The 24,421-nt window shown below is 42.5% G+C and overlaps 1 protein-coding gene across 1 annotated transcript in view; it reads left to right on the top strand.

Moving 5' to 3' along the window:
* Positions 1-412: 412 nt before the first annotated feature.
* Positions 413-24,421, top strand: part of igdcc4 (immunoglobulin superfamily, DCC subclass, member 4) — a 160,121-nt gene continuing 136,112 nt past the window's right edge. The window contains exon 1 of the mRNA XM_043677316.2: positions 413-551. Within this exon, the coding sequence (XP_043533251.2) occupies positions 485-551 (67 nt within the window). The 5' untranslated portion in view covers positions 413-484. The remainder of the gene's footprint in view (positions 552-24,421) is intronic.

Below are 24,421 nucleotides of genomic sequence, written 5' to 3'. Positions count from 1 at the left end.
TTGAAGCCGGTTGCATTGAAAGGTTTGCAATGAACAACGTGCAGAAGACTTTCCGTGGGGCTGCAAACAAAAAGATGCAATGTCCATATATTGGGGACGGATGCAGCGGACCCGAACGAAGGGGGAATGGGAGGTGGTGTCAATGCGCGCGGGGCACACAGGTGTCAAGAAACGCCCAACGGTCCGGGGCCTGCACAGCGCACGCGCTACTCTTCCTGGGTGCGGTGGGAGGGAGGGACTGCTCGTTGCGCGAGCACCAACAACGGTTCGCCGGTGGAGAGGGGGCGCGAGCCGCGACGGGGACGTGCGATTGGCCGCGCGCGCATGCACGCACACAAGATGGCGTTGGATGATCGAGGGAGGAGGTTTCGTATTGCCAGCGGATTCTTTTGAACATTTGTTGCCCCCCGCCCCCCGCTCTTTCAGTCCTTCACCAACCCCCCCTCTCCCCGTTCCTCCTCCTGGGTGATCGCAGCCTGTTTACATGGCGCTCGGACAGCTCTGTTCGCACTGCGTCCTGACTTGGATTCTAACCGTGATATTTTCGGAAGGTGAGAGAGGACTGTCCGCTTTTCCTTTCACAGATTCCCTCTCCTTCCATTCTGGACCTAGTTCGCTCGTTAAACCAAAATATGACGATGGTTGTTTGTGTCTTGTTGGTTCGGTGACCTTCAGTGTCTGCCTCTCCCTGCTGATGGAGGGAAGTTTGGGGAGGGGGGGGGATGGGTGGGGGCTGGGAAGGCTACATCCCTGAGGCTTACAAGCACAAGCCTTGATCCGACACGTTCAGAAACAGGCTCCATGTGCTCATGTTTGGGTTCAGGAGGGAGGGGAGGGTGTCTGTGCGTGTCTTTCTACTGTTGTGCAAAACTGGTCGTTTTTAGGGTGGGTTGGATTTTAAGTAAAGTGTGTGTGTGGGGGGCATCATTGACGAGCTGATGTATGAGGTTTAAAAAATATCTATAAAGAGATGGAGTTAGGTGTCTTCGTCATAGCGATGGATGTGCGCTGAAAAATAAACGCATGTCCAAGTGCTTCAATAGAATTGTAGTGAGTCTGATCTCGCGTTTCCTTTCAATATCATTGATGTAAGTAAAGGAGACTGACTGATTGGGATGGAGTTTGCCTGGGATTGCTAGGGTTGCGGAATTAGAGTGGAACGAAACTGTTGAGAGGCAGGCGTGAGGAGGAGAGAAAATCAGAAATGCGAAGAACGCCGAGAACGCACTTTGGAAAATGATTTAGCTGGGAGGATTAATTAAATTTGGAAAGGGGAGGGAAGAGGAATTAAAGTGGAAGTGGATGGGCAGAATAAAAGATGCTGGTGTTGAGCATTTGTGTTTGCATTTGTCTTCCAGCAGGAATGGATTGTCTTGCCAAAACTTGTATCAGAAGTTGAATAATTTCCCTAACTCAGATCCATCTGATGCACAAATAGATTAGCTCTTGAATGAGTTGTGAAGAGATGCATGGTAGTTGGGTGATGAGGCATGTATTTACACGTATTTTTGTTTAAGAGCAGGAGGCAACGTTAAAGGGCGGGGAGAATTTCTGTATTGAACTGCTGCATCACAATAGCAATGTTAGTAAAACATCAGTCATGAACACAAACATGATTCTAGAACCATGGATTGGATACCACATAAAAAGAGGCCATTCAGCCTGTTGTGTCTGTGCTGGCAATCTGAAGGAGAAATTAGTGTCTCACACTGAGCTTTTTTGTGTAGCCCTGCAAATTTTTCTTGTTGAGTGGATGATCTTCCTTTTCGAAAACCTGATTCACTCTGCCACCTCCACACTCTGAGACATTGCATTCCAGATCCTAACCTCTCACTGTATCACCATTGTGTCTTTTGCCGCATACCTTATATCTATGTCCTTTGAGTCTTGACCTTTCTGACAATAGGAATAGTCTGCACTGTCTAGATCTTTTATTTGCATTCCTGTATTAAATTCCCATTGTGTGATTTGGACATGCCGGTGTTGGTCTGGGGTGGACAAAGTTAAAAATCACAGAACACCAGGTTATATTCCAACAGGTTTATTTGGAAGCACTAGCTTTCAGAGTGCTGCTCCTTCATCAGGTGGTTATCCTTCCAGTGTGAGCAGTCTTCTCTACTTTTTTTTTCCTGGATTGATGTACTGTATCTCTGGAATCATTCTTGTGACATTTTGCACCTTCCTTAATGCCTTTACATCTGTCCCTTAAGTGTGATGCTCGGGTATGGTGCTTTATAGCAGCTGAGGTTGAACTAGTTTTTTTATGCAGGCTTAATATAATTGTCTTGCTTTTTGTGCCGTCTGCTCATGTTGATAAAAATCCAAGATGCCGTAAGTTTTATGAACTGCGCCCTTAGTATGTCCTACACCTTTCAATGATTTATACGTATTAACCCAGGTCCCTGTACTCCTTTAGAATTCTACTGTTTGTGTTGTCTCTCTGCATTATTTTTACCAAAATAAATCACTTTTTTTGTTTTTCTGTATTAAATTTCATTGGTGACTTGTCTCCCCATGATGCTAACTGGCCTGTACCTTTTTGAAGTTCTGTGCTGTCGTCTTCATGCTTCACAATGTTTCCAAATTTCATAACATTTCGTAATTTTGAAATTGTGCCCTATTTTGCAATGATTAGGTCACTTAATATTCATCAGGGGTTCTAACACAATCCTGGGGGAACTCCATTATAAATCTTCATCCAACCTGAAAAGCCAACTGTCCACACTTTGTTTGCTATTACTCAACCAATTTTTTTATCCATGTTGTTACCTCTAATTTTTGTTCACAAGTTTATTGTATGCCACTTTATCAATGCTTTTTGTTAGTTCATATCCACCACATCAAAGCATTACCCTCATCAGCCCTCTTTTATCTCATCAAAAACATCAGGCAGATGAATCAAACAGAGGTGTGGGGCGGGGGAGGGGTGGATGGGGTGAAGGGGATGGGTGGGTTGGGGGAGAAGGTAGCAAAGAGTACAGTGGGTGAATGGGGGTGAGGATGGAGGTCAGAGGGGAGGGTGGAGCGGATAGGTGGGAAGGGAAATTGGCAGGTAGGACAGGTCATGAGGATGGTGCTGAGCTGGAAGGTTGGAACTGGGGTAGGGTGGGGGGAGGGGAAGTGAGGAAACTTGACCAGCATCTACCCTAGTTACTACGGTTTTATCCCATTGTATTGTTCTTCGAAACGTTAGCATTGTGATTAGACTGACTGGTTCGTAGTTGCTGGGCTTTACACGCTTTCTTGTACAACTGTGTAAGCTTTACAATTCTGCAGCCCCCTGACGCCAGAAAGGAGTATAAGGAAGATTGCAAAATTACAGCTAGTTGTTCTGCAATTTCCACTTTCACTTTGTTCAGTATCCTTGTGTGCATCTCATCTGGTCTAATTCGCATTTTAAAGTACAGAACTAAGAGTGTGATGCTGGAAAAGCACAGCAGGTCAGGCAGCAGCAGAGAAGCAGGAAAATTGATTTTTGGGCAAAAGCCCATCAGGAATGAGGCTGGGAGCCTCGAGGGTGGAGAGATAAATGGGAGGGGGAATGGTGGGGGTGTAGAGAACGTAGTTGAGAGTGCAATAGGTGAATTGAGGTGAGGGTAGAGGGGAGTGTGGAGCGGATAGGTGAGAAGGAAGATGGACAGAAAGGACAGGTCATGAGGATTGTGCTGAGTTGGAAGGTTGGAACTGGGGTAAGGTGGGGAAAGGGGAAATGAGGAAACTGGTGAAATCCCCATTGATGTTATAGGGTTGGAGGCACCCGAGGCAGAAGATGAGGCTTTCTTCCTCCAGGTGTCGGGAGGTAAGAGAGTGGCGATGGAGGAGGCCAGGACCTGCATGTCCTTGGCAAAGTGGGAGGGGGAGTTGAATTGTTCGGCCAAGGGGCAGTGCGGTTGACCTGTGCGTGTGTCCTGGAGGTGTTCTCTGAAGCACTCTGCGAGTAGGCGTTCTGTCTACCCAGTGTAGAGGAGGCTGCATCTGGAGCAACATTTACAGCAAATGATGTGTGGAAGTGCAGGTGAAACTTTGGATGTGGGGCCTTGGATGGAGGTGAGAGCGCAGGTTTTGTAATTCCTGTGTTGACATGGGATAGTGCCAGGAGGGGAGGGTGGGTTGTTGGGGGTAGTTGTAGTAGTTGAGGTAGTCGCGGAGGGAACGGTCTTTATGGAAAGCGGATAGGGGTAGGGAGGGCAATATATCTCTGGTGGAGTCCATTTGTAGGCGGTGGACATGGCGCAGGATGGTGCGATGTATATGGAGGTTGGTGGGGTGGAAGATGGATTCTATCCTTGTTGTGGTTGAAGGGGTGGGATTCGAGGGCAAAGGTGCGGGACGTGGATGAGGTGCGCTGGATGGCATCCTCAACCACGTGGGAGAGGAAATTGTGGTCTTTAAAGAAGGAGGCCATGTGGTGTGTTCTGTGGTGGAACTGGTCCTCCTGGGAGCAGATGGAATTGGGAATAAGGGTAGCGTTATTGCAGGAGGCAGAGTGGGAGCAGGTGTAATCCAAGTAGCTGTGGGAGTCAGTGGGTTTGTAGAAAATGTCAATGTTGAGTCAGTCACCGTTGATGGAGATGGAGGAATGGGAGAGAGGTGTCTGAGGTGGTCCAGGTGAATTCAAGGTAGTTGTGTGGTGAATGTGTTGAAGTTGATGAACTGTTCAACCTCCTTGTGGGAGCACGAGATGGTGCTGATGCAGTCATCAGTGTAGCGGAGGAAAAGATGGGGAGTGGTGCTGGTGTGGCTGCGGAAGTTAGACTGTTCCACGTATCTGGCAAAGAAACAGGCATAGCTGGGGTCCATGCGGGTGCCCTTGGCTACCCCTTTCATCTGGAGGAAATGGGAGGATTCATAGGAGAAAATGTTGAGGGTGAGGACCAGTTCAGCCAAATGAATGAGAGTCACTGGAAATGTACTGGTGGGGATGTCTGGAGAGGAAGAAATTTTTTTAAAGAACACACAGCTTATCTTAGACCTTATTCATTTTAAACCTTGCAAATGCCTGAACGACCTCCTTTCATTGACTTGGACTGCAGCATCATGTTAGACTGTTTCACACATTGGGAAACTGGATGGAGTCAGATACCAAAGTGGGCATCAATCTGACTTGTCCTCTAATTCAAATATGTTATATCACTTTCTTGTGTTTGAACTATTTACTGAAAGAGGAGACATTTTCCTGAACTGTTCAACAATCATATCTCTCTCTCTCTCTCTCTCTTTTTCTCCCTCCCTCCCCCCCCCCCCCCCCCCCCCTTTAATAAATTGTTTAATCAAAAAGATATTTGGGGTAAAAATATCTAGGTCTCTATGTCCTCAGTCTGTTAAATGGCAGGTTTGCTGCTGCTTGCTTAGCTCTTAGGAAGGGGATCTTCTATGGGGATCCAAGAAGGGGAAATAATTATGAATTCTGAAATAGGTGCATTTTCTCTTTACACCAGATCAGGTAGCTTCTAAGATATTTTGCTCTTGAAATTTAGATTAAGTGGCCATTGGTCAATCAAGTCAATGCAGTTTTCCTTTGTCTTTCTAGGATAAATTTCTCTTGTGGGTTGTCACATGCTCATCCCCTTGGGCTCTGCTGACTGCAGAGTGTTGGTTTGTTGTGACATGCTTTAAACCTTTTCCTCTTACTGTTTAGTGATGAATATTATATTGATCTTTTTCATAGACTCTGAGAAGAGTATTGCCAAGCATACCCCTACAAAAAACTATGCTGTCCACAGCTCTGGAAAATCTGTGAAACATTTTAATATTTTCTAAACTTTCACAAAATAATGGGATGTGGTGCAATGTAAACAGTAAAAAATGTGAAAAATTATGTTAAGATGTGTGATTATTTACACATCCAAAATCATACTAGTTAAGAGCAGTATTTAGAGCACATATGTGCATGTCCTTTTGTTTCATCATGTTTCAAAGCAAATGTCATTAATGGTATTGTGTTTGGGATGCATTACGCTGAAAGGCAAGGAAGGTGTATGCAAAGTCTTTTTAAGAAAACATCCTAGTTGATAAATCTCAATTTATGTTGATTACACTTCAAGATTTCTTAACGAAAATAAAAGGCACAGTGGTTAGTACTACTGCCTCACAGCACCAGGATTCTGATTTGATTCCAGTTCTTGGGTATCTATCTGTGTGGAGTTTGTACATTCTCTTTGCATCTACATGGGTTTCTGCTGGGTACTCTGGTTTCCTCCCACAGCCCAAAAACATTAGGTTGGCCATGTTAAATTGCCCCGTAGTATCACAGCAATGTGTGGGATAGGTGGATTAACTATATTAATATGGTGGGGTATGGGTCTGGTTGGGATGATTTTTGAAGGTCGGTGCTGACGCGATGGTCTGAATAGCCTCTATCTGCACTGTAGGGATTCTGTGATTTTATGAAAGTATAAACTTATGATCAATGCAATAGAGAAGAGATGGAAGAAGAAGCTCAACATCATCCAGGACAAAGCAGCCCACTCGATTGGTACCCCATCCAACTATTGACTCATCTGCTTTTCATCTTGTTCGAGGTCCCTGTGTGATGGCGAATTCCAGAACCAGTAGTCAATGCCATGATTGCTGTGACCAACCAGATTCCCTTGCTAGTAATATCGGAATGGCTGCATAAGTGCACTGCCACACGCTTCGAGGATTCATTGCGTCCAAAATCTTTAGTATTCAATCTTCCCACTACTGACACACAATGACAGCATAATGTACCATCTACAAGATGCATTGCAGAAATTTGCCTTTGTAGAAGGCTGCATCTTCTAAACTTGTGACTTCTATCATTAGAAGGTTAAGGGCTGCAGATATGCGGGAGTACCGCTACTTGCAAGTTTCCCTCCAAACTACACACTATCCCAACTTGGAACTATGGTGCCATTCATTCATTGTCACTGGGTCAAAATACTCAGTCCCTCCCTGACAGCACTGTGGGTATACCTAAAGCACATGGACTGCAGTGATTCAAGCAAGCAGCTCAACACCACATTTTCAAAGGCAGGTTGGGATGGCTAATACGTGCTGGTCTAATCTGTGACGCCTGCATCCTGTGAATGATTAAAAATAAAAGAAATTGATTCATATAGAAACAGACTAACTCAAACAACTTATACTTTTTTAGTTTAACAATAACATTTATTAAAATACAAAAGGAACTTGCTGATTTGCAAACTGGAGGGTTATGCAAACTGCTAATCTGTGTTGACATGTGTCAGTAATAAAATGATGTTGTAGGGTTGAGTGGAAGATGTGTCATTTGAGAATAATACCCGACTCAGATGATCAAGACAGGTCATTGACTCCACATAGACCTCTTGGTACCAGGAGCCTTTGTCCAAACATGAATAAAAGAGATGAATTGAAATGTGATTAAATGAAAGATGAGAGTGGCTTCTCAAAGTTTGTGCGAAGATTTGTAGCTCGGGTGCTCGTTGTTGTGGTTCTGTTCGCCGAGCTGGAAGTTTTTGTTGCAAACGTTTCGTCCCCTGGCTAGACGACATCATCAGTGCTTGGGAGCCTCCTGCGAAGCGCTTCTTTGATGTTTCCTCCAGTGTTTATAGTGGTCTGTCCCTGCCGCTTCCGGTTGTCAGTTTCAGCTGTCCGCTGTAGTGGTTGGTATATTGGGTCCAGGTCGATGTGTTTGTTGATGGAGTTTGTGGATGAATGCCATGCCTCTAGGAATTCCCTGGCTGTTCTCTGTCTGGCTTTCCCTATGATAGTAGTGTTGTCCCAGTCGAATTCATGTTGCTTGTTGTCTGCGTGTGTGGCTACTAAGGATAGCTAGTCGTGTCGTTTCGTGGCTAATTCGTGTTCATGTATGCGGATTGTTAGCTGTCTTCCTGTTTGTCCTATATAGTGTTTAGTGCAGTCCTTGCATGGTATTTTGTACACTACATTCGTCTTGCTTATGTTGGGTATCGGGTCCTTCGTTCTAGTGAGTTGTTGTCTGAGCGTGGCTGTTGGTTTGTGTGCTGTTATGAGTCCTAGGGGTCGCAGTAGTCTGGCTGTCAGTTCCGAGATGCTCCTGATGTATGGTCGTGTGGCTCGTCCTTTTGGTTGTGGTATGTCCTCGTTCCGTGGTCTTTCTCTTCGGCATCTGTTGATGAAGTTGCGCGGGTATCCGTTTTTGGCGAATACCTCTACTTCTTTTTTGCAGTTCTGGTGTACTGCAGTGTGTTGTGGCCCTTTTGAATAGTGTCCTGATGCAGCTTCGTTTGTGTGTGTTGGGGTGGTTACTTTCATAGTTTAGGACTTGGTCTGTGTGTGTGGCTTTCCTGTATACCCTTGTAGTGAATTCTCCGTTCGGTGTTCTCTGTACCATCACGTCTAGGAATGGGAGTTGGTTATCCTTTTCTTCTTCTCTCGTGAATCGGATTCCTGAGTGTGGCGTTGATGATCCGGTGTGTTTTTAATGATTACAAACGTGTCATCGACATATCTGACCCAGAGTTTGGGTTGAATTTGTGGTAGGACTGTTTGTTCTAACCTTTGCATAACTGCCTCTGCTATGAGTCCTGAGATTGGTGATCCCATGGGTGTTCCGTTGATTTGTTCGTATATCTGGTTGTTGAATGTGAAGTGTGTTGTGAGGCACAAGTCCAGTAGTTTAAGTATGCCGTCTTTGTTGATAGGTTCAGAGTCCTGTTTTCTGTTCTGTATGTCCAGTAGGTTGGCTGTTGTTTCTCTGGCTAGGGTTTTGTCAATCGAAGTGAACAGTGCCGTCATATCGAATGATATCATGGTTTCTTCTTTGTCTATGTGTATATTTCTGATGATGTCCAAGAATTCCTGTGTTGATTGTATAGAGTGTTTGGATCCGCTGACCAGGTGTTTCAGTTTCTGTTGTAGTTCTTTGGCCTGTTTGTGTGATGGTAAAATACCATGCAAGGACTGCACTAAACACTATATAGGACAAACAGGAAGACAGCTAACAATCCGCATACATGAACATCAATTAGCCACGAAACGACACGACCAGCTATCCTTAGTAGCCACACACACAGACAACAAGCAACATGAATTCGACTGGGACAACACTACTATCATAGGGCAAGCCAGACAGAGAACAGCCAGGGAATTCCTAGAGGCATGGCATTCATCCACAAACTCCATCAACAAACACATTGACCTGGACCCAATATACCAACCACTACAGCGGACAGCTGAAACTGACAACCGGAAGCGGCAGGGACAGACCACTATAAACACCGGAGGAAACATCAAAGAAGCGCTTCGCAGGAGGCTCCCAAGCACTGATGATGTCGCCTAGCCAGGGGACGAAACGTTTGCAACAAAAACTTCCAGCTCGGCGAACAGAACCACAACAGTGGCTTCTCTTCAGACAACAAAGGCAACATTTGGCTGAGTCTGGTATCCAGGAATTCTGACAAAATCTGAAGTTGAAGAAGTGCTACCTCCAGAGACTGGAATCATATGTAGTAAAGGAAGCCTAGGGTGGTGGATGTAGGCCAATCATCTTAGCTTCAGGAATTCCTCAGGCCAGATTTTAAACCCAGTTACCTCTAGCTGCTGCAGCCAATAACCTTGTGTGTACTAGTTAGTGATAATTTCTCCATTTCGAATTCCTCAGGTAATAAAGTAGTCCATGCACACATCCAACAAGACTTTTGAGTGCATTCAGGCTTGGTTTGATAAGGATAAATGTGAGGTTATCTGCTCTTGTTGCAAAAAAGGAAGGTACGTTATCTGAATGACAATAGATTGGGAAAGGTGGAATTGCAGACAGACTTTGGGTGTCCTTATACATCCAATCCTGAAGCAAGGATGTAGGTGCTTTTTCGTGGTGAAAAAGGTAAATAGTCTTCACAGTGAGAGGATTCAAGTATAGGAGCAGGGACATATTATTACAATTGTACATGGACTTGGTAAGATCATACCTGGAGCATTGTGTGTAGTTTTGATTCGTTATTGGAAAAAGGGTGTTCTGGCCACATAGGGAGGCACAATAAAGGTTTGTTGGGTGGATGTATGAAGAGACATAGGGCTACATACACTGAAGTTTAGAAGAATGAGGGGTTGATGTCTTTTACACTGATAAAATTCTAACAGAATGAGATAGGGTAAATGCAGGAAAGAGTCCAGAGTCATTGGTCATCGTGTACAAGGCAGGCCATTTAGGACTGAGATGAGACATTTTGAATATATATCATTAGTGCAGTATAGGCCCTTAGGTACTCGATGTTGCACCAACCTGTGGAACCAATCTGAAGCCTATCTATCCTACACTATTCCATTTTCATTCATGTGTTTATCCAATGACCATTTAAGTGCCCTTAAAGTTGGTGAGTCTACTACTGTTGTAGGCAGGGCGTTCCATGCCCCTACTACTATGAGTAAAGAAACTATCTCTGACATCTGTCTGATATCTATTACCCCTCAATTTAAAGTTATGTCTCCTCGTGTTAGCCATCACCATCTGAGGAAAAAGGCTCCCACTATCCACTTTATCTAACCCTCTGATTATCTTTTATGTCTCAACTAAGTCACTTCCTGACCACCTCCTCTTTTCACAAAAACAGCCTCAAGCCCTTCAGCCTTTCCTCATAAGACCTTCTCTCCATACCAGTCACCATCCTAGTAAATCGCCTCTAAACCCTTTCCAAAGCTTCCACATCCTTCCTATAATGTAGTGACCATAACTGTACACAATACTCCAAGTGCGGCCACACCAGTTTTGTACAGCTGCAACATGAGCCTGGTTAGTCTGACATGAGTCTGGGTGAACATTTCTTCACCCAGAGCCTGGTGAATCTGTGAATTCTGTGCTGCAGAATGATTCGGAGATGCTGGGGTGTTGGACTGGGGTGTACAAAATTAAAAATCACACAACACCAGGTTATAGTCCAACAGGTTTAATTGGAAGCACACTAGCTTTCGGAGCGACGCTCCTTCATCAGGTGATTGTGGAGGGCTCGATCGTAACACAGAATTTATAGCAAAAATTTGCAGTGTGATGTAACTGAAATTATACATTGAAGAATTGATTGTGCGTTAAGCCTTTCATCTGTTTGAATACAGTGATAGTTTCAAATCTTTCATGTGTAAATCACAAAACCCTTTTTTTAAAACTTGCATTCTCGGGTTAGCTGTTCACAATGGTGATAGCTAGACAATATGTTGAAGGTGTTAGTCCCCTGTGTTCTCTGTCCCCCTGAGTTCGGTACCCATAGGAAGGGCCTCAACCGGGACCTTGGGTTCATGTCACATTACAGGTGATCACCATTGCACTACACACACACACACACACACATTCCTACACACACACACACACAGACATTCCTACACACACACACACACAGATATTCCTACACACACACTCTCACATACACACTCTCACATACACACTCTCACATACACACTCTCACATACACACTCTCACATACACACTCTCACATACACACTCTCACATACACACTCTCACATACACACTCTCACATACACACGGACACATACACACGGACACATACACACGGACACATACACACGGACATCCACACAGACACCCACACACACCCTTATAGACACACAGACTCCCACACATGCACCCCCTCACAGACTTAAGACACTCTGTACTCACTACACACACACACACACACACTTTCTCACACTCACAACCCCCACCCCAGACAGGCACACACATAGACAGACAAAGATCCACATGCACACATATATTTTGTGTGGTGAATTTTTTTGGTACTTTCAGAGTTACATTGCACTTTGCTCAAAAACCACATACATTCATGTAGAACTCTGAGTTCAAAAACTGCATGAATTTATGTAAAACTGTTATCTCACTTTTTAGATTGGAATCAATCTAAACATCAGGTCATAGACAGAGAACACAGGGGGCTAACACCTTCAACATATTGTCTAGCTATCACCATTGTGAACAGCTAACCCGAGAATGCAACTTTATGAAAAAAAGGGTTTTGTGATTTACACATGAAAGAAGTGAAACTATCACTGTATTCTAATAGGTGAAAGGTTTAACAGACAATCAATTCTTCAATGTATAATTTCAGTTACGTCACACTGCAAATTTTTGCTATAAATTCTGTGTTACGATCGAGCCCTCCACAATCACCTGATGAAGAAGCGTCGCTCCGAAAGCTAGTATGCTTCCAATTAAACCTGTTGGACTATAACCTGGTGTTGTGTGATTTTTAACTTTGTGCTGTAGAATGTGGTTGAGGCCGAAACACTGAATGTTTTCAGGAAGGGTTAGATATGATTCTGGGGGCTAAAGGGATCAAAAGCTAGGGGAGAAAGTGGGAAGAGAGGGGTGTTGAGTTGGATATTTACCATGATCATAAGAATTGCCTATTTCTCCTCCTGTTTTTATGTACAAGAAAGTTTTACCAAGATGTTACAAAGGATAAAAGACTTTGTTTATGAGTAGTGGTTGGAGAAGTAGTGATTGTTCTCACTGGAACAGCAAAGGATGAGACGTGAGCTGATATATTTACAAGATAAATGAGCTGCTTTGGTAGTGGTTAGAGTGAGACTGAGCCTTCCAGCACATGCTTCAGCAAATGGTTTTGGGGTGATGGTGGGGTGTCATCGATTTCAGATATTTGACAAAGGATCTGGACTGGAAATTGAGTTTTGTTTCACTCTCTTCTGTCAAGATTCTGGAATGCTGTAAATGAAACTGATTCTGTAAGTAATTTTTAAAAGGGTTTGGATAGTTACCTCAGGACAAGGAGCTCAAAAGAGTTACAGACAGTAAGGAAGTGTTTGAAACAAAATTAGAATTGCTCTTTCAAGAAGCCAGCATGGGCTCAAGGGGCTGACTGGCTGCCGCCTCTTCTGTAGATTTATATGATTCTATCTAGGAGCAGGTATGTGCTGTTGGTTGGGAAATTGCAAATACTATTCAACTACTTAAGAATAAAGGGAAGGGTAAACCAAGTAACCATAGAACTTGCAGTTTAACATCAGCTGTAGGAAAGTTACTGGAATTTATCAACCTGACAGAACGACTAAGCATTTGGACATGTATTAGCTGATCAAACAGGGCCAGCATTGATTTGTAAAGAGTAGGTCATGTCTGACTAATGTAGATCATAAAATCATAGAATACCTACAGTGTGGAAACAGGCCATTTGGCCCTACAAGTCCACACCGGACCTCTCGAGTGTAACCCACCCAGACTCATTCCCCTACTACTCTACATTTACCCCTAATTAATCCCTGAACACAATGGGCAATTTAGCATGGCCAGTTCACCTAATCTGCACATCTTTGGACTGTGGAAGGAAACTGAAACACCCAGAGGAAACTCATACAGACACAGGGAGAATGTGCAAACTCCACACAGACAGTCGTCTGAGGCTGGAATTGAACTCAGGTCCCAGGTGCTGTGAGATAACAGTGCTAACCACTGAGCCACCGTGGCGCCCTAAATCAGTTTTTTGAAGATGGCCCTAACCATTGTAAACAAAAGAATGTTTTTGGATATGAATTTCCAGAAGTATTTAATAAAGTATGTAAGGTATTATTTTTAAAAAATGAAAGCATGCAGATTGGAGATAACTTTGTGATGTGAGTTAGTAATTGGTTGGGAGGTAGAAGACACAGTAAGGATAAACCATAGTGTCTGATTTTTAAAGAATATTCTCAGTGGTATTCTTTGGAGATCTCTATGGGAGGAGTGGGGTGAGGTGCGCATGCTTAGCTTTTATCTTAATATATCACTGACTTAGATGTAGTAGTGTACATAAACACTTGGGAATGATACTGAGTTGGGAGGGACATATTTCTGTACATCGGAAGAAGAAATTACAAGGGAACAAATAGAGAAAGTAAACCACCAAAACTGGTTGCTGGAATTTGATGAGGAAACATATATAGATGTTCATTTTGGACCCGGCAAAGAGAAATTGCAATGCTTTCTTAATGATAATAGACTAGAAACTATAGGGGAGCAAGGAGGAAACTTGTTTGTGTACCCAGAAATACTGATGGCTAATGTGTGGGTGTTTTAAAAAAGTTGTTTAGATAGCTGAAAGGATGACACAAAATTTTGGCATTTTGATTTTTACTGTAATGAACTAAAAGCATTATTATTGAGTCTCAACTGTAGGCATCTTCTATTGTAAAATACAGAATATTTCCTTTTTGCTTTTAACATGATCACTAAGCCCACTCTCACTGTCTCATTTTCAGTTTTCGTTAACATAGTATTTTCATGTTTACCACTACATACCCTCTAGCAGTTTGGTAACATTTAACAACAGAATTCTCTCTTGATCCCCTCCCGCCCCAAACCTTCCCCGACCGCCGTCCCACAACCACCTGGAGCAGTAATTACTATTAATTTTGTGTTATTTTGAAACTTTTGGAAAAAAATCAAAACAATGACACTTTAAAATAGGAAGAAAGAGGGAGCGCAGGCACCACATGGGAGGTGAAAAAAAATAGTAGTGAACCTGTACAGCTGACTGACCAGGCACTGAACTTTAACAGCTGACTGCCTGTGTTGTGTATTTGCAAGCATCTCTTGGCATCTAAGTTTGTTCTAAGAAAAATAGACAGTGAAATTCACAGCCAATCGTAGAGAAACCTCAGTATATTGCAAGCTGATATCGGTAAATGAATAAGAAGGGACTAAAGGGATATGGACCAAGTGCTGGCGATTGGGGCTAGATTAATTTAGGATGTCTGGTTAGCATGAACAAGTTGGACTGTAACGTCTGTTTCCATGCTGTACATCTGTGTGTCAGTTGGTTCGTGTCTCTCTTACCCTCGCCCTTGTCCTCCCCCTCCCCATCTCTCTTTCTATCTGCCTACTTTGGACACACTGAGCTGTATCCAGGGAGACTAACTTTGTCAGAGTTTCAGGGTTCAGAGTTTCTGGCAAGCCTTCCCCTCTTAAGGTCTGGCTCCAATGTGAATCACATGGACCAAGTATCCAGTTAGAAATGCTAATGAGCCATCTTTCAGACTCCAGCTTTCCCTTATCCTTTAAAATGTTCATTTACATAAAAGTTAATTGTTTACCACCAAATCACCTTAACACCTTTGGAAACTAGCATGTGTAGCCATAAGATTTTGCTGTTATCGTCTCCAAATATGAACACCTTACACCCTTCTTTCCAGCAACAATTCAGGCCTCTCTTTTAATCTTTATGATCTTTGTTTAATATTAAATTAAAGATCTATTTCTAAAGATAGCAATTTTATAAACCTTGCGTGCAGTGATACAGTGTATTGCTTGACTGGTACAAATTATTAAACTTTTTTCATTCTTGGGTTGCAAGATCTTATTACTAATTATTCTGAGAATGTTGTAGTGAAATGTTTTGAAATGCTTTATGGTGTTAAAGGCACTTTATAAATAAAAATTATTTTGATGGAGCTTCTTACATCACATTGTGCATATGGCGTTAGCTATTGCTCAGGTTGAGGTACTCTCCCCTTTGATTAGAGGTTGTGGGTTAAAGATCATATCAGAAACAAAGCACAAAAATCTAGGCTAGCTCTCAGGCACATTTCAGTGGAAATTCACAATGGTCGATGTATAGTCTTTCATATTGATGTTAAACAGTCGCCTGTCCTCTTCGATTGAAATAGTTCCATGTGATATTTTATGTCTAAGAACAGCAGGGACGTGCACTGAACAAAACCTATCCCTTAAATGTGATGTGGAAGTGCTGTTCTTGGATTAGGGTGAACAAAGTCAGAAGTCATACGACACCAGGTTATAGTCCAACAGGTTTGTTTGAAATCACAAGCTTTTGGAGCGCTGCTCCTTCATCAGGTGAAATCGTGTTTTGTAAAAGTCTTTGAACTCAGTTAGTGTTTTAAAATAAAAAGTCAATTTCTGAATCCATTCAAGAATAACTTCTGTACAGGGCATTTATTTAGTTCCATTTAGTAATTTTGCTCATAAAGCATGAGATCACATCATTGAGTCAGGATGGAATTGCAGTTTAAAATGTAATGTGACCTTATCATTCTGAAATGCTCTGTTGCTATTTTGGTTAACTGCTAGTGTGCTGCACTTAAGTAATTATTCTGTCTTCTGATCAGCCAGGCTTGTTGGTGTAGTTCATCAAGTTTTGTTAAGCAAATACTGTAGTGTTATTCCAAACAAAATGGATGCTGAGCTATTGTGTATGTTGGCTGAACCAAATTATATAAAACTGCATAGATTATCCTCTGATGTGTATTATGTAACTGTGATATTCAGAATATATTTACAATTTCCAAACAAAGATTACAGGATGGTGAGAAAATCATTAGTTCTAACGTGCATTAATTTGGCTCAAAAACAGTCATGTTCTTCAGTCCGATCGTTGTTAATTTAGGGATTTAACAAATAGTCTATGTTGATACATTTTAGCAAATTACAAAAATATTGAAGATACAGTCTATCGGATGAGGCACTGAACCAAAGCTCTGCCTTCTCAAATGAACATAGAAAATGTTTGAAGACTACAACAGGAGCAGAACAGCTCTCTCAGTATGCTGCCTGTCATCAGGTAAAGCAGCATAAGAAGAGAAAGAAGCCTGTGTGACGTTTTGGAAAGTCATGAGTTGATTGGTTCATGGGCAGCTGCTGATGGGCACTGTTTCATCACCAGTAATTTTGAAGAGCATAAATTTCTAAACTAGTACAGGGAAAGAGACAATTTACAGGCAGAGGATGGGAGCTGCTTTGTGAATAATACCAAAGAATTTCTACTTTGCATTAATCTCCTCCAGTTTTTACTTAATAGTAGAAGAATAAGGCCAAAGTAAGTTAGTGATTAATGTTATGCTAAGTAAAATAACTTAAATGTTCAACTTCAAGTATGGTAGGACAAATCTACTGATTGGAATCCTTGTCCTGTGGGGAGTCATGGATACTTTCTCAGGACCAAAACATGTCCATGTGCAGAAAGTGTCACCAGCTTTGTGGGTTTGAGTTTTGGGTTTCAGAGCCAAGCAATGGGAGTTGCTGATGTACAACTGAGTCAGAGAACTACATGGAAGCATGTTCAGAGAGGTGATGATGCCACAATTTGGGATCAGGTTGGCAGATACGAAATGTATTACTGCCAGTCAATCCAAGAGAAACTGGCAGGCAGTATAAGAATCTCTCCAGTGGTCCTGCTCTGCAACTGGTTTTCCATTTCCATCAGAGAGAATGATAGATTTTGAAGAAGTTTCACAAGAACCAAGTCAGTGGCTCCAGATCCCTCTGCTGGTTTTTGGAGCCTCTCTCTATTTAAATAACACTGTGCCTTTTGCATTTTCCTACTAAATGCATGACCTCCAACTGTGCTACGTTAAACTCCACCTGCTAGATTTTTGCCCAATACTTGAACTATCTACATACCCTTGGACATTCCTTACGTCCTCATCGCAGCATACCTTCCAGTCATTTTTTTTTGTCAGGAACTTTGAATATGCTGTGCTCGGCCCCTTCCTCCAATTATGACTAGATTATAAACAATTGAGGTCATAAAACTGATGCTTATGGCAGTTTCTGACCTGAAAAAGATCCATTAATCCCAGCTTTCTGCCTTGTTGAGATATTTGTAATTTTTAGTTTTATCACTATTTGGTTTGGACCTTTTGAACTGTGAGCAGCAGCTTAATTTTCAAAAAAAAACCAAACAGGCCTGGAGATTAACTTTTGTTCAAAGTACTCTATATGTGTTTCTATTCCAGAAAGATATTTGAATGTTAGTAGGTGTCAATCAGTCGAACACAAAGTTTGATCTAGTTTTAAACTGTGTTTCATAGGAATGCAGGAACAGAAGTTGGTCATTCAACTCCTTGAGCCTGTTCTGTCATTCAGTGAAATCATGGCCTGACTTTGTACACCTGCCTTTGGCACATATCCCATAATATCTCTGCTTAACAAAAATTCTGGTTTAAATTTAACATTTGAATGAGCAACATCTGCTACTCTGTTTTGTAGAAGTGCTTCCCAACATCTCTCCTGAACAGTCTGGCCCTAATTTTTCAGAATGTGCCCCATTGTTCTAGAATTCTCAACCAATGGAAATAGTTTATCTCTATTTATCTGGTCTCTTGAAGACTTTGATCAGATCATCTTTTAACTTTCTAAAATCTGTAGTTACCTCATACCTTAATCCCTGAAGTCCAGGGATCATTCTTGTGAATATACATCATACTCCCTCAAAGGCCAATATATTCTTCCTGAAGTGTGTTGCCCTGATCTGCTCACATTACTCCAAGTCGGTCTAACCGGGGTTTTGTGTAACCTCTGCAGCATAGTGTCTGCATCATTATACTCTAGATATAAAGGTCAGCATTCCATCCTTGATTATTTTCTGAATCAAAAGGTGTGGCGCTGGAAAAGCACAGCCAGTCAGGCAGCATCCGAGGAGCAGGAGAATCGATGTTTTGGGCATAAGACCTTCATCAGGAATGAGGCTTGTGGGCCAAGGCGCTGAGAGATAAATGGGAGGGGGTGGGGCTGGGGGGGTAGCTGGGAATGTGATAGGTAGATGAAGGTGGGAGGTTGGGACTGGGATAAGGTGAGGGGGAGGGGAAATGAGGAAACTGGTGAAATCCATACTGATGCTGTGAGATTGAAGTGTGCCAAGACAGAAAATGAGGTGTTCTTCCTCCAGGTGTTGGGTGGTTAGGGTTTGGCGATGGAGGAGGCCCAGGACCTGCATGTCCTTGGCAAAGTGGGAGGGGGAGTTAAAGTGGTCAGCTACAGGGCAGTGGGCCTGGTTGGTGTGGGTATCACTGAGATGTTCTCTGAAACGATTCGCAAGTTGGCGTCCTGTCTCTCCAATGTAGAGGAGACCACATTGGGTGTAATGGATGCACAGATGATGTGTGTGGAAGTACAAATCGATCTCTGTCTGATGTGGAAGGATCCTTTGGGGCCTTGGACGGAGGTGAGGGGGGGAGAAATGGGTGCAGGTATTGCACTTCCTGTGATGGCAGGGGAAGGTGCCGGGAGGGGAGGTTGGGATAGTTGGGAGCGCGTGGACCTGACAAGGAGTTGTGAAGGGAGTAGTTTCTCCGAAACATAGGTAGGGGTGAGGAGGGGGATACATCACTGTTGGGTCTGTTTGTAGGTGACGGAGGATGATGCGGTGTATCCGGAGGCTGGTGGGGTGGGAGGTGAGGACTGGGAGGGGAGTTCAGTCCTTGTTGTGGTTGGAGGGGCAGGGATTAAGGGTGGAGGTGTGGGAAGTTGATTTCAAGGGCAGAGGGGCGTGTCCCCCCAATCCCAGTCTCCCCTCCCTCTACCTTATCCCAGTCCCAACCTCCCAACTCGGCAGAGCCCTTTTGAACAGTACTACCTGGTGGCTATCTTGCTTGCCACCTATCTGCTCCACTCTCTTCTTCGACCTATCACTTTCACCTCTACCTATCGCATTCTCAACTACCACCCCCCCCCCCCCCCCCAATTTATCTCTCTCAACCCCCTTGGCCCACAAGCCTCATTCCTGATGAAGGGCTTATGCCCGGAACGTCGACTCTCCTGTTCCTCGGATGCTGCCTGATCGGCTATGCTTTTCCGGCACCACACTTTTTAACTCTGATCTCCAGCATCTGCAGTCCTCACTTTCTCCTAGTTGATTATTTTCTGCACTTGTTTGTGGCATTTTAAAGGTCAATGCACCTGAATCTCCAAGTCTCTTTGAACATCCACTGTATTTGACTTCATTTGACTTCTCGAACGTACTCTGATCCGTCCTTTTTCAGTTTGAAAATGGACAACTTCGCACTCGCATTGAACTTAATCTGCCACAGTTTCATCCCTTCACTCAGTCTATCAATAACTCTTTGTAATTTTAAGCTATTATCTACACTACATACAATGCTGCCTAATTTTGTATCACCATCAAATTTGAATATAACTTTCTTTGCCACTATCCAAATCATTGTTAATATGAATAGTTGAGACCTTAGCACAGACCATTGTGCAACACAATTAGTCACATCCTGCCAATTTGAGTACCCACCCATTATCTCTACTTGCTGTCACTTGCCACTGAACCAATTTTCCCCTCAATAATTTACCCTCAATTTTGTGGGCATCTATCTTTCTTAAGTCTTTTATGTGAGACTGTTATCATCTGGAAGTCAGCATAAGCAACATCCACATGACATTCCCCTGTCCACTGCTTTAGTCATCATTTCAAAAAAAAAATTCCATGAGGTTTGTCATGCATGATCTATCTGACTTAAATCTGTGTTGGCTGTCCCTGATGAACTGAAAAATTTTGTGGTGTTCAGTTTACCCTATTCATTTTTATCAGAAGGATTGTGACTGCCAAAGCTACAGAAAGGAAATATGATTGCTCTATTATTTTTATCCTCATATTATCAACTTTTGAAAGTTTGGAGAAGAGAATCTCCATTATAAGTATGCATATACTTCTTTGAGTCTACTGGAAGCTGTTTGCATTCACTGGTGTCTTCAGAAACCAAGTGAAGTACAATCCTATGTTCAGTGAGATGAATCGTGAAGACTGCTTAAGTAGACTGGCCAGTTAAATCCCATTTATTTCCCTTTTTGATTTATTACTTAACTGCTTAAGTAGACTGGCCAGTTAAATCCCATTTATTTCCCTTTTTGATTTATTACTTAACTGTGTCTATTTGTCTGTCTTTGTGAATGTGGGGCCTAAAATCTAAAAAAGATTGGGTTTAAATGATAGACATTAATTAGATTACCTTGTTTAACTTTGCTGAGCTAAAGCTTTTGTATTAATAATAAATTGTTAACTTTTTTTGAAACTATAAGCCTGGTGTCTTGTATTGATTATTCACAAAGTCTGATACGGGTTATTCAAAAAGTCTGGTTAGGAATCATTGGGGTCAATTTTGAGTGTCTTTGAACATTTTAATTTTACTGTTGCGAATGAAGGGATTGGGAGGCTGATTTGATTTGGCTGTCTGTCTTCATGTCATAACAGTGCTCATAAATTCTCAGTTCATGCTAATGCACTTTCCCAAATACTGTGAGCTCCTATATTGTACGATAACCTTTTACGTGACATTTTACCAAGCATGTTCCGAAAATCTAAGTACACAACATTTATAAACTTTTATTGTTATATCTAGAAAAAAGTTGTCAAACTCAATTTTCCTTTCACAAAACTATGTTGACACTGTTCGGGTTAAGCTTTTCAAAATGTCCGGCTGTTTTTCCTTAATGCTTTCCAATGACAGATGTGAGGATAATTGGTCTATAGTTTCCTACTTATGTCTGTCTCCCTTCTTGAGTAAGATGTCACATTAGTGGTTTCCAATCTGCTGGAACCTTCCCGGAATCAACTAAGTTCTGAACTATTTCAACCAATGCCTCAACTTTCTCTGCAGCAAACTCTTTTAAACTTTTAGGCCGTCTGGTCCTGGCGGATTTTCTGCCTTCAATCCCGTTTCTCAAATGCTTATCGCATGTGATAGAGATTGTTACAAGATCTTTCCTCCCATTAACGCCTTGCTTATCTGATATCTTCAGGATGTTTATAGTGTCTTCCACCATGATATCCAAGGCAAAATATTTGTTTAATTTTATCTGTGCAACTTTCTTGTTGCCGTTATCAGTTCCCTGGTTGAATTCTCTAAGGATCTTCTACTCAATTCAGCTACTTTTTTAATGCACCCAGAGAAGTTCTGCAGTGTATTTTTATATTTCTTTCCAATTTAGATTAGATTAGATTACTTACAGTGTGGAAACAGGCCCTTTGGTCCAATAAGTCCACACTGACCCTCTGAAGAGCAACCCACCCAGACCCTTCCCCTACATTTGCCCCTTCACCTAACAATACGGGCAATTTAGCATGGCTCACCGGGCGGCACAGTGGTTAGCACTGTTGCCTCACCGTGCCAGAGACCCTGGTTCAATTCCCGCCTAGGGCAACTGTCTGTGTGGAGTTTGCACATTCTCCCTGTGTCTGTGTGGGTTTCCTTCCACAGTTCAAAAATGTGCAGGTTAGGTGAATTGGCCATGCTAAATTGCCTGTAGTGTTAGGTGAAGGAGTAAATGTAGGGGAATGGGTCTGAGTGGGTTGCTCTTCAGAGGGCTGCTCTTCAATGGGCCGAAGGGCCTGTTTCCACACTGTAAGTAATCTAATCTTTAGTTTCATAGTCAATTTTCCCCCTCACCACTAGCTTTTTAGTAGTCAGGGACTTGTAACTAAAATTTTAAAAATCCCAATCCTTCAACCTATCACTCATTTTAATTGTTTTGTATGCCTTAGTTTTTGATTGGATATTATCCTTCACTTCTTTTGTTAACCAAATGCAGTTCATCCTTCTCCAGTCCTTTTTTTTTGACCTGAATAAACTTTTGCTGATCATTATAAACTATCTGCCTAAATGTTTGCTGCTGTTTGCCTATTGATCTCCCCCTTAATCACCCCTGAGCTGCTTTAGAGTTCTTTTTTCATGGCTCTACAAATACACTTCTTTAAGGTGAGAACACTGGTTTGAGATCTGAGTTGTTCTACCTCAAACTGCATTTGTGTTTCTTACCCTTTAGAGGATTCTTAACCAGAGGACAATTTATTGATCTTACTTTATTGTACATTACGAGATCTAAAGTAGCATGTTTCCCCAAATAGGTTGTGCAATGTACTCTCTAAGAAACAACCTCTGATGCACTGTATCAATCTATCTTCCGTGTTCCCATTGCCCATCTCATTTGTCCAATCAAAAGAGATTCTATAAGTATCTTAAGCCCAAAAGATTAACTAGGGAGAAAATAGGGCCTCTTAAAGATCTACATGGCTGTCTATGTGTGGAACCACAGGAGATGGGTGAGATACTAAATGAATATTTTGCATCAGTATTTACTGTGGAGAAGGGCATAGAATCTAGGGAACTTGGGGAAATAAATAGTAATTCTTAAAAAGAGTTCATATTACAGAAGAGGATGTGTTGGAGGTCTTAAAATGCATTCAGGTAAATAAATCCCTGAGACCTATTTGGGTGTTTCCCAGAACTTTGTGCGAAGACAGGGCCCTTTTGAGCCCTTTGCTGAGATATTTGTCTCATTGACGACCATGGGAGGGATGCCGGAAGGCTGAAGGTTAACTAAAATGGTGTCATTATTTATGAAAGGCTGTAAGGGAAAGCCAGGGAACTATAAATCGGTGAGCCTTAGGTCAGTGGTGGATGAGTTGTTGGAGGGTGTTCTGAGAAACAGGAATCAAATCATTTGGAAAGGTAAGGACTAATTAGGAATAGTAAACGTGGTTTTGTGTGTGGGAAATGATGTCTCACTATCTTGACTGAGTTTTTTTGAAAAGGTGACAAAGAAGATTGATGAAGACAGAGTGGTAGATGTCTATTTGAACTTCAGCAAAGCGTTCAACGTAGTTCTGCATGGTAGACTGTTTAGTAAGATTAGATCACATGGGATCTAGGGGGATCTAGCCAATTGGATACAAAATTGGCTTGAAGATTGGAGATGGACGGTGGTAGTTGAGGATTGTTTTTTGGACTGGAGACCTGTGACCACCAGTGTGCTATAATGATCAATGCTGCTTTTCGTCATTCATTTGGATGTGAATGTGATTATTAAAAAAAACCTGAAAGAACTGTGTCTAATTGCCAGCATTCTCAGAAACAGAAATGGCTGGAAAATCTCAGCAGGTCTGGCAGCAACTGTGGAAAGAAATAAGTTAACATTTCTGGTCCAGTGACTCCTCTTCAGAATTGGTGGTAGATAGGAAAAGTTTGGTTTTAATGCAGAAGGTGAAGGGGGAGTTAGTGAGTAAGGAGTAAACAATCGGTGGAGATAGAGCCCAAAGAGAGAGAACAACATTTGGACAGACAAAGGAGTGGATAACGGTCACCCTAGAAGAATGAAGGGCTGCTAATGGGGACTATTAGTGGCTAATAATAGCTAATATGTAATAGCAGAGCATGTGATGACATGGCCTAGTGTGTGGGGCTTTCCTGATGAAGAGTTCATGCTTGAAACATTGACTCTCCTTGGATGCTGCCTGACTGGCTGTGTTTTTCCCGCACCACACCTTTTGAGTGTGGGGCTTGATGCAAGGACAAGGGAGAAGATGCCTCTAGCCCTAAAATTCTTGAGTCCAGAAGCAGAAAATGAGATGCTGTTCTTCCAGCTTTTGCTGAGCTGCGCTGGAGCACTGCAGCAAGCCTGAGAAAGATATGTTGGCCAGGGAACAAGTTGGTGTGGTGAAGTGGCAGGCAACTGGAAGCTCAGAGTCCTTTTTATGGACAGAAAAGTGTTCTGCCGAGCAGTCACTAATGTTCCTTTCATGACCCCAGTGGAGTGGAGATTACATTGTAAGCAGTGAACTCAGGAGAAAAGATTGATGTTTACGTAAAATGTTGCTTCGCCTGGAAGGTGTGTTTGGGCCGTTGGATACAGAGGTGGGAGGAAGTAAAAGGGTAGTTGGTACGCCTTCTGCGTTTGCAGGGGAAGATGCCACACCTT

This window comes from Chiloscyllium plagiosum, unplaced genomic scaffold, assembly GCF_037043375.1.
Source record: "Chiloscyllium plagiosum isolate Xiang-an unplaced genomic scaffold, Cpla_swu_hap1 HiC_scaffold_39, whole genome shotgun sequence".
Taxonomy (NCBI): domain Eukaryota; kingdom Metazoa; phylum Chordata; class Chondrichthyes; order Orectolobiformes; family Hemiscylliidae; genus Chiloscyllium; species Chiloscyllium plagiosum.
The sequence above is the reverse complement of the archived record's forward strand: the minus strand, read 5'-3'. Positions and strand labels throughout refer to the sequence as shown.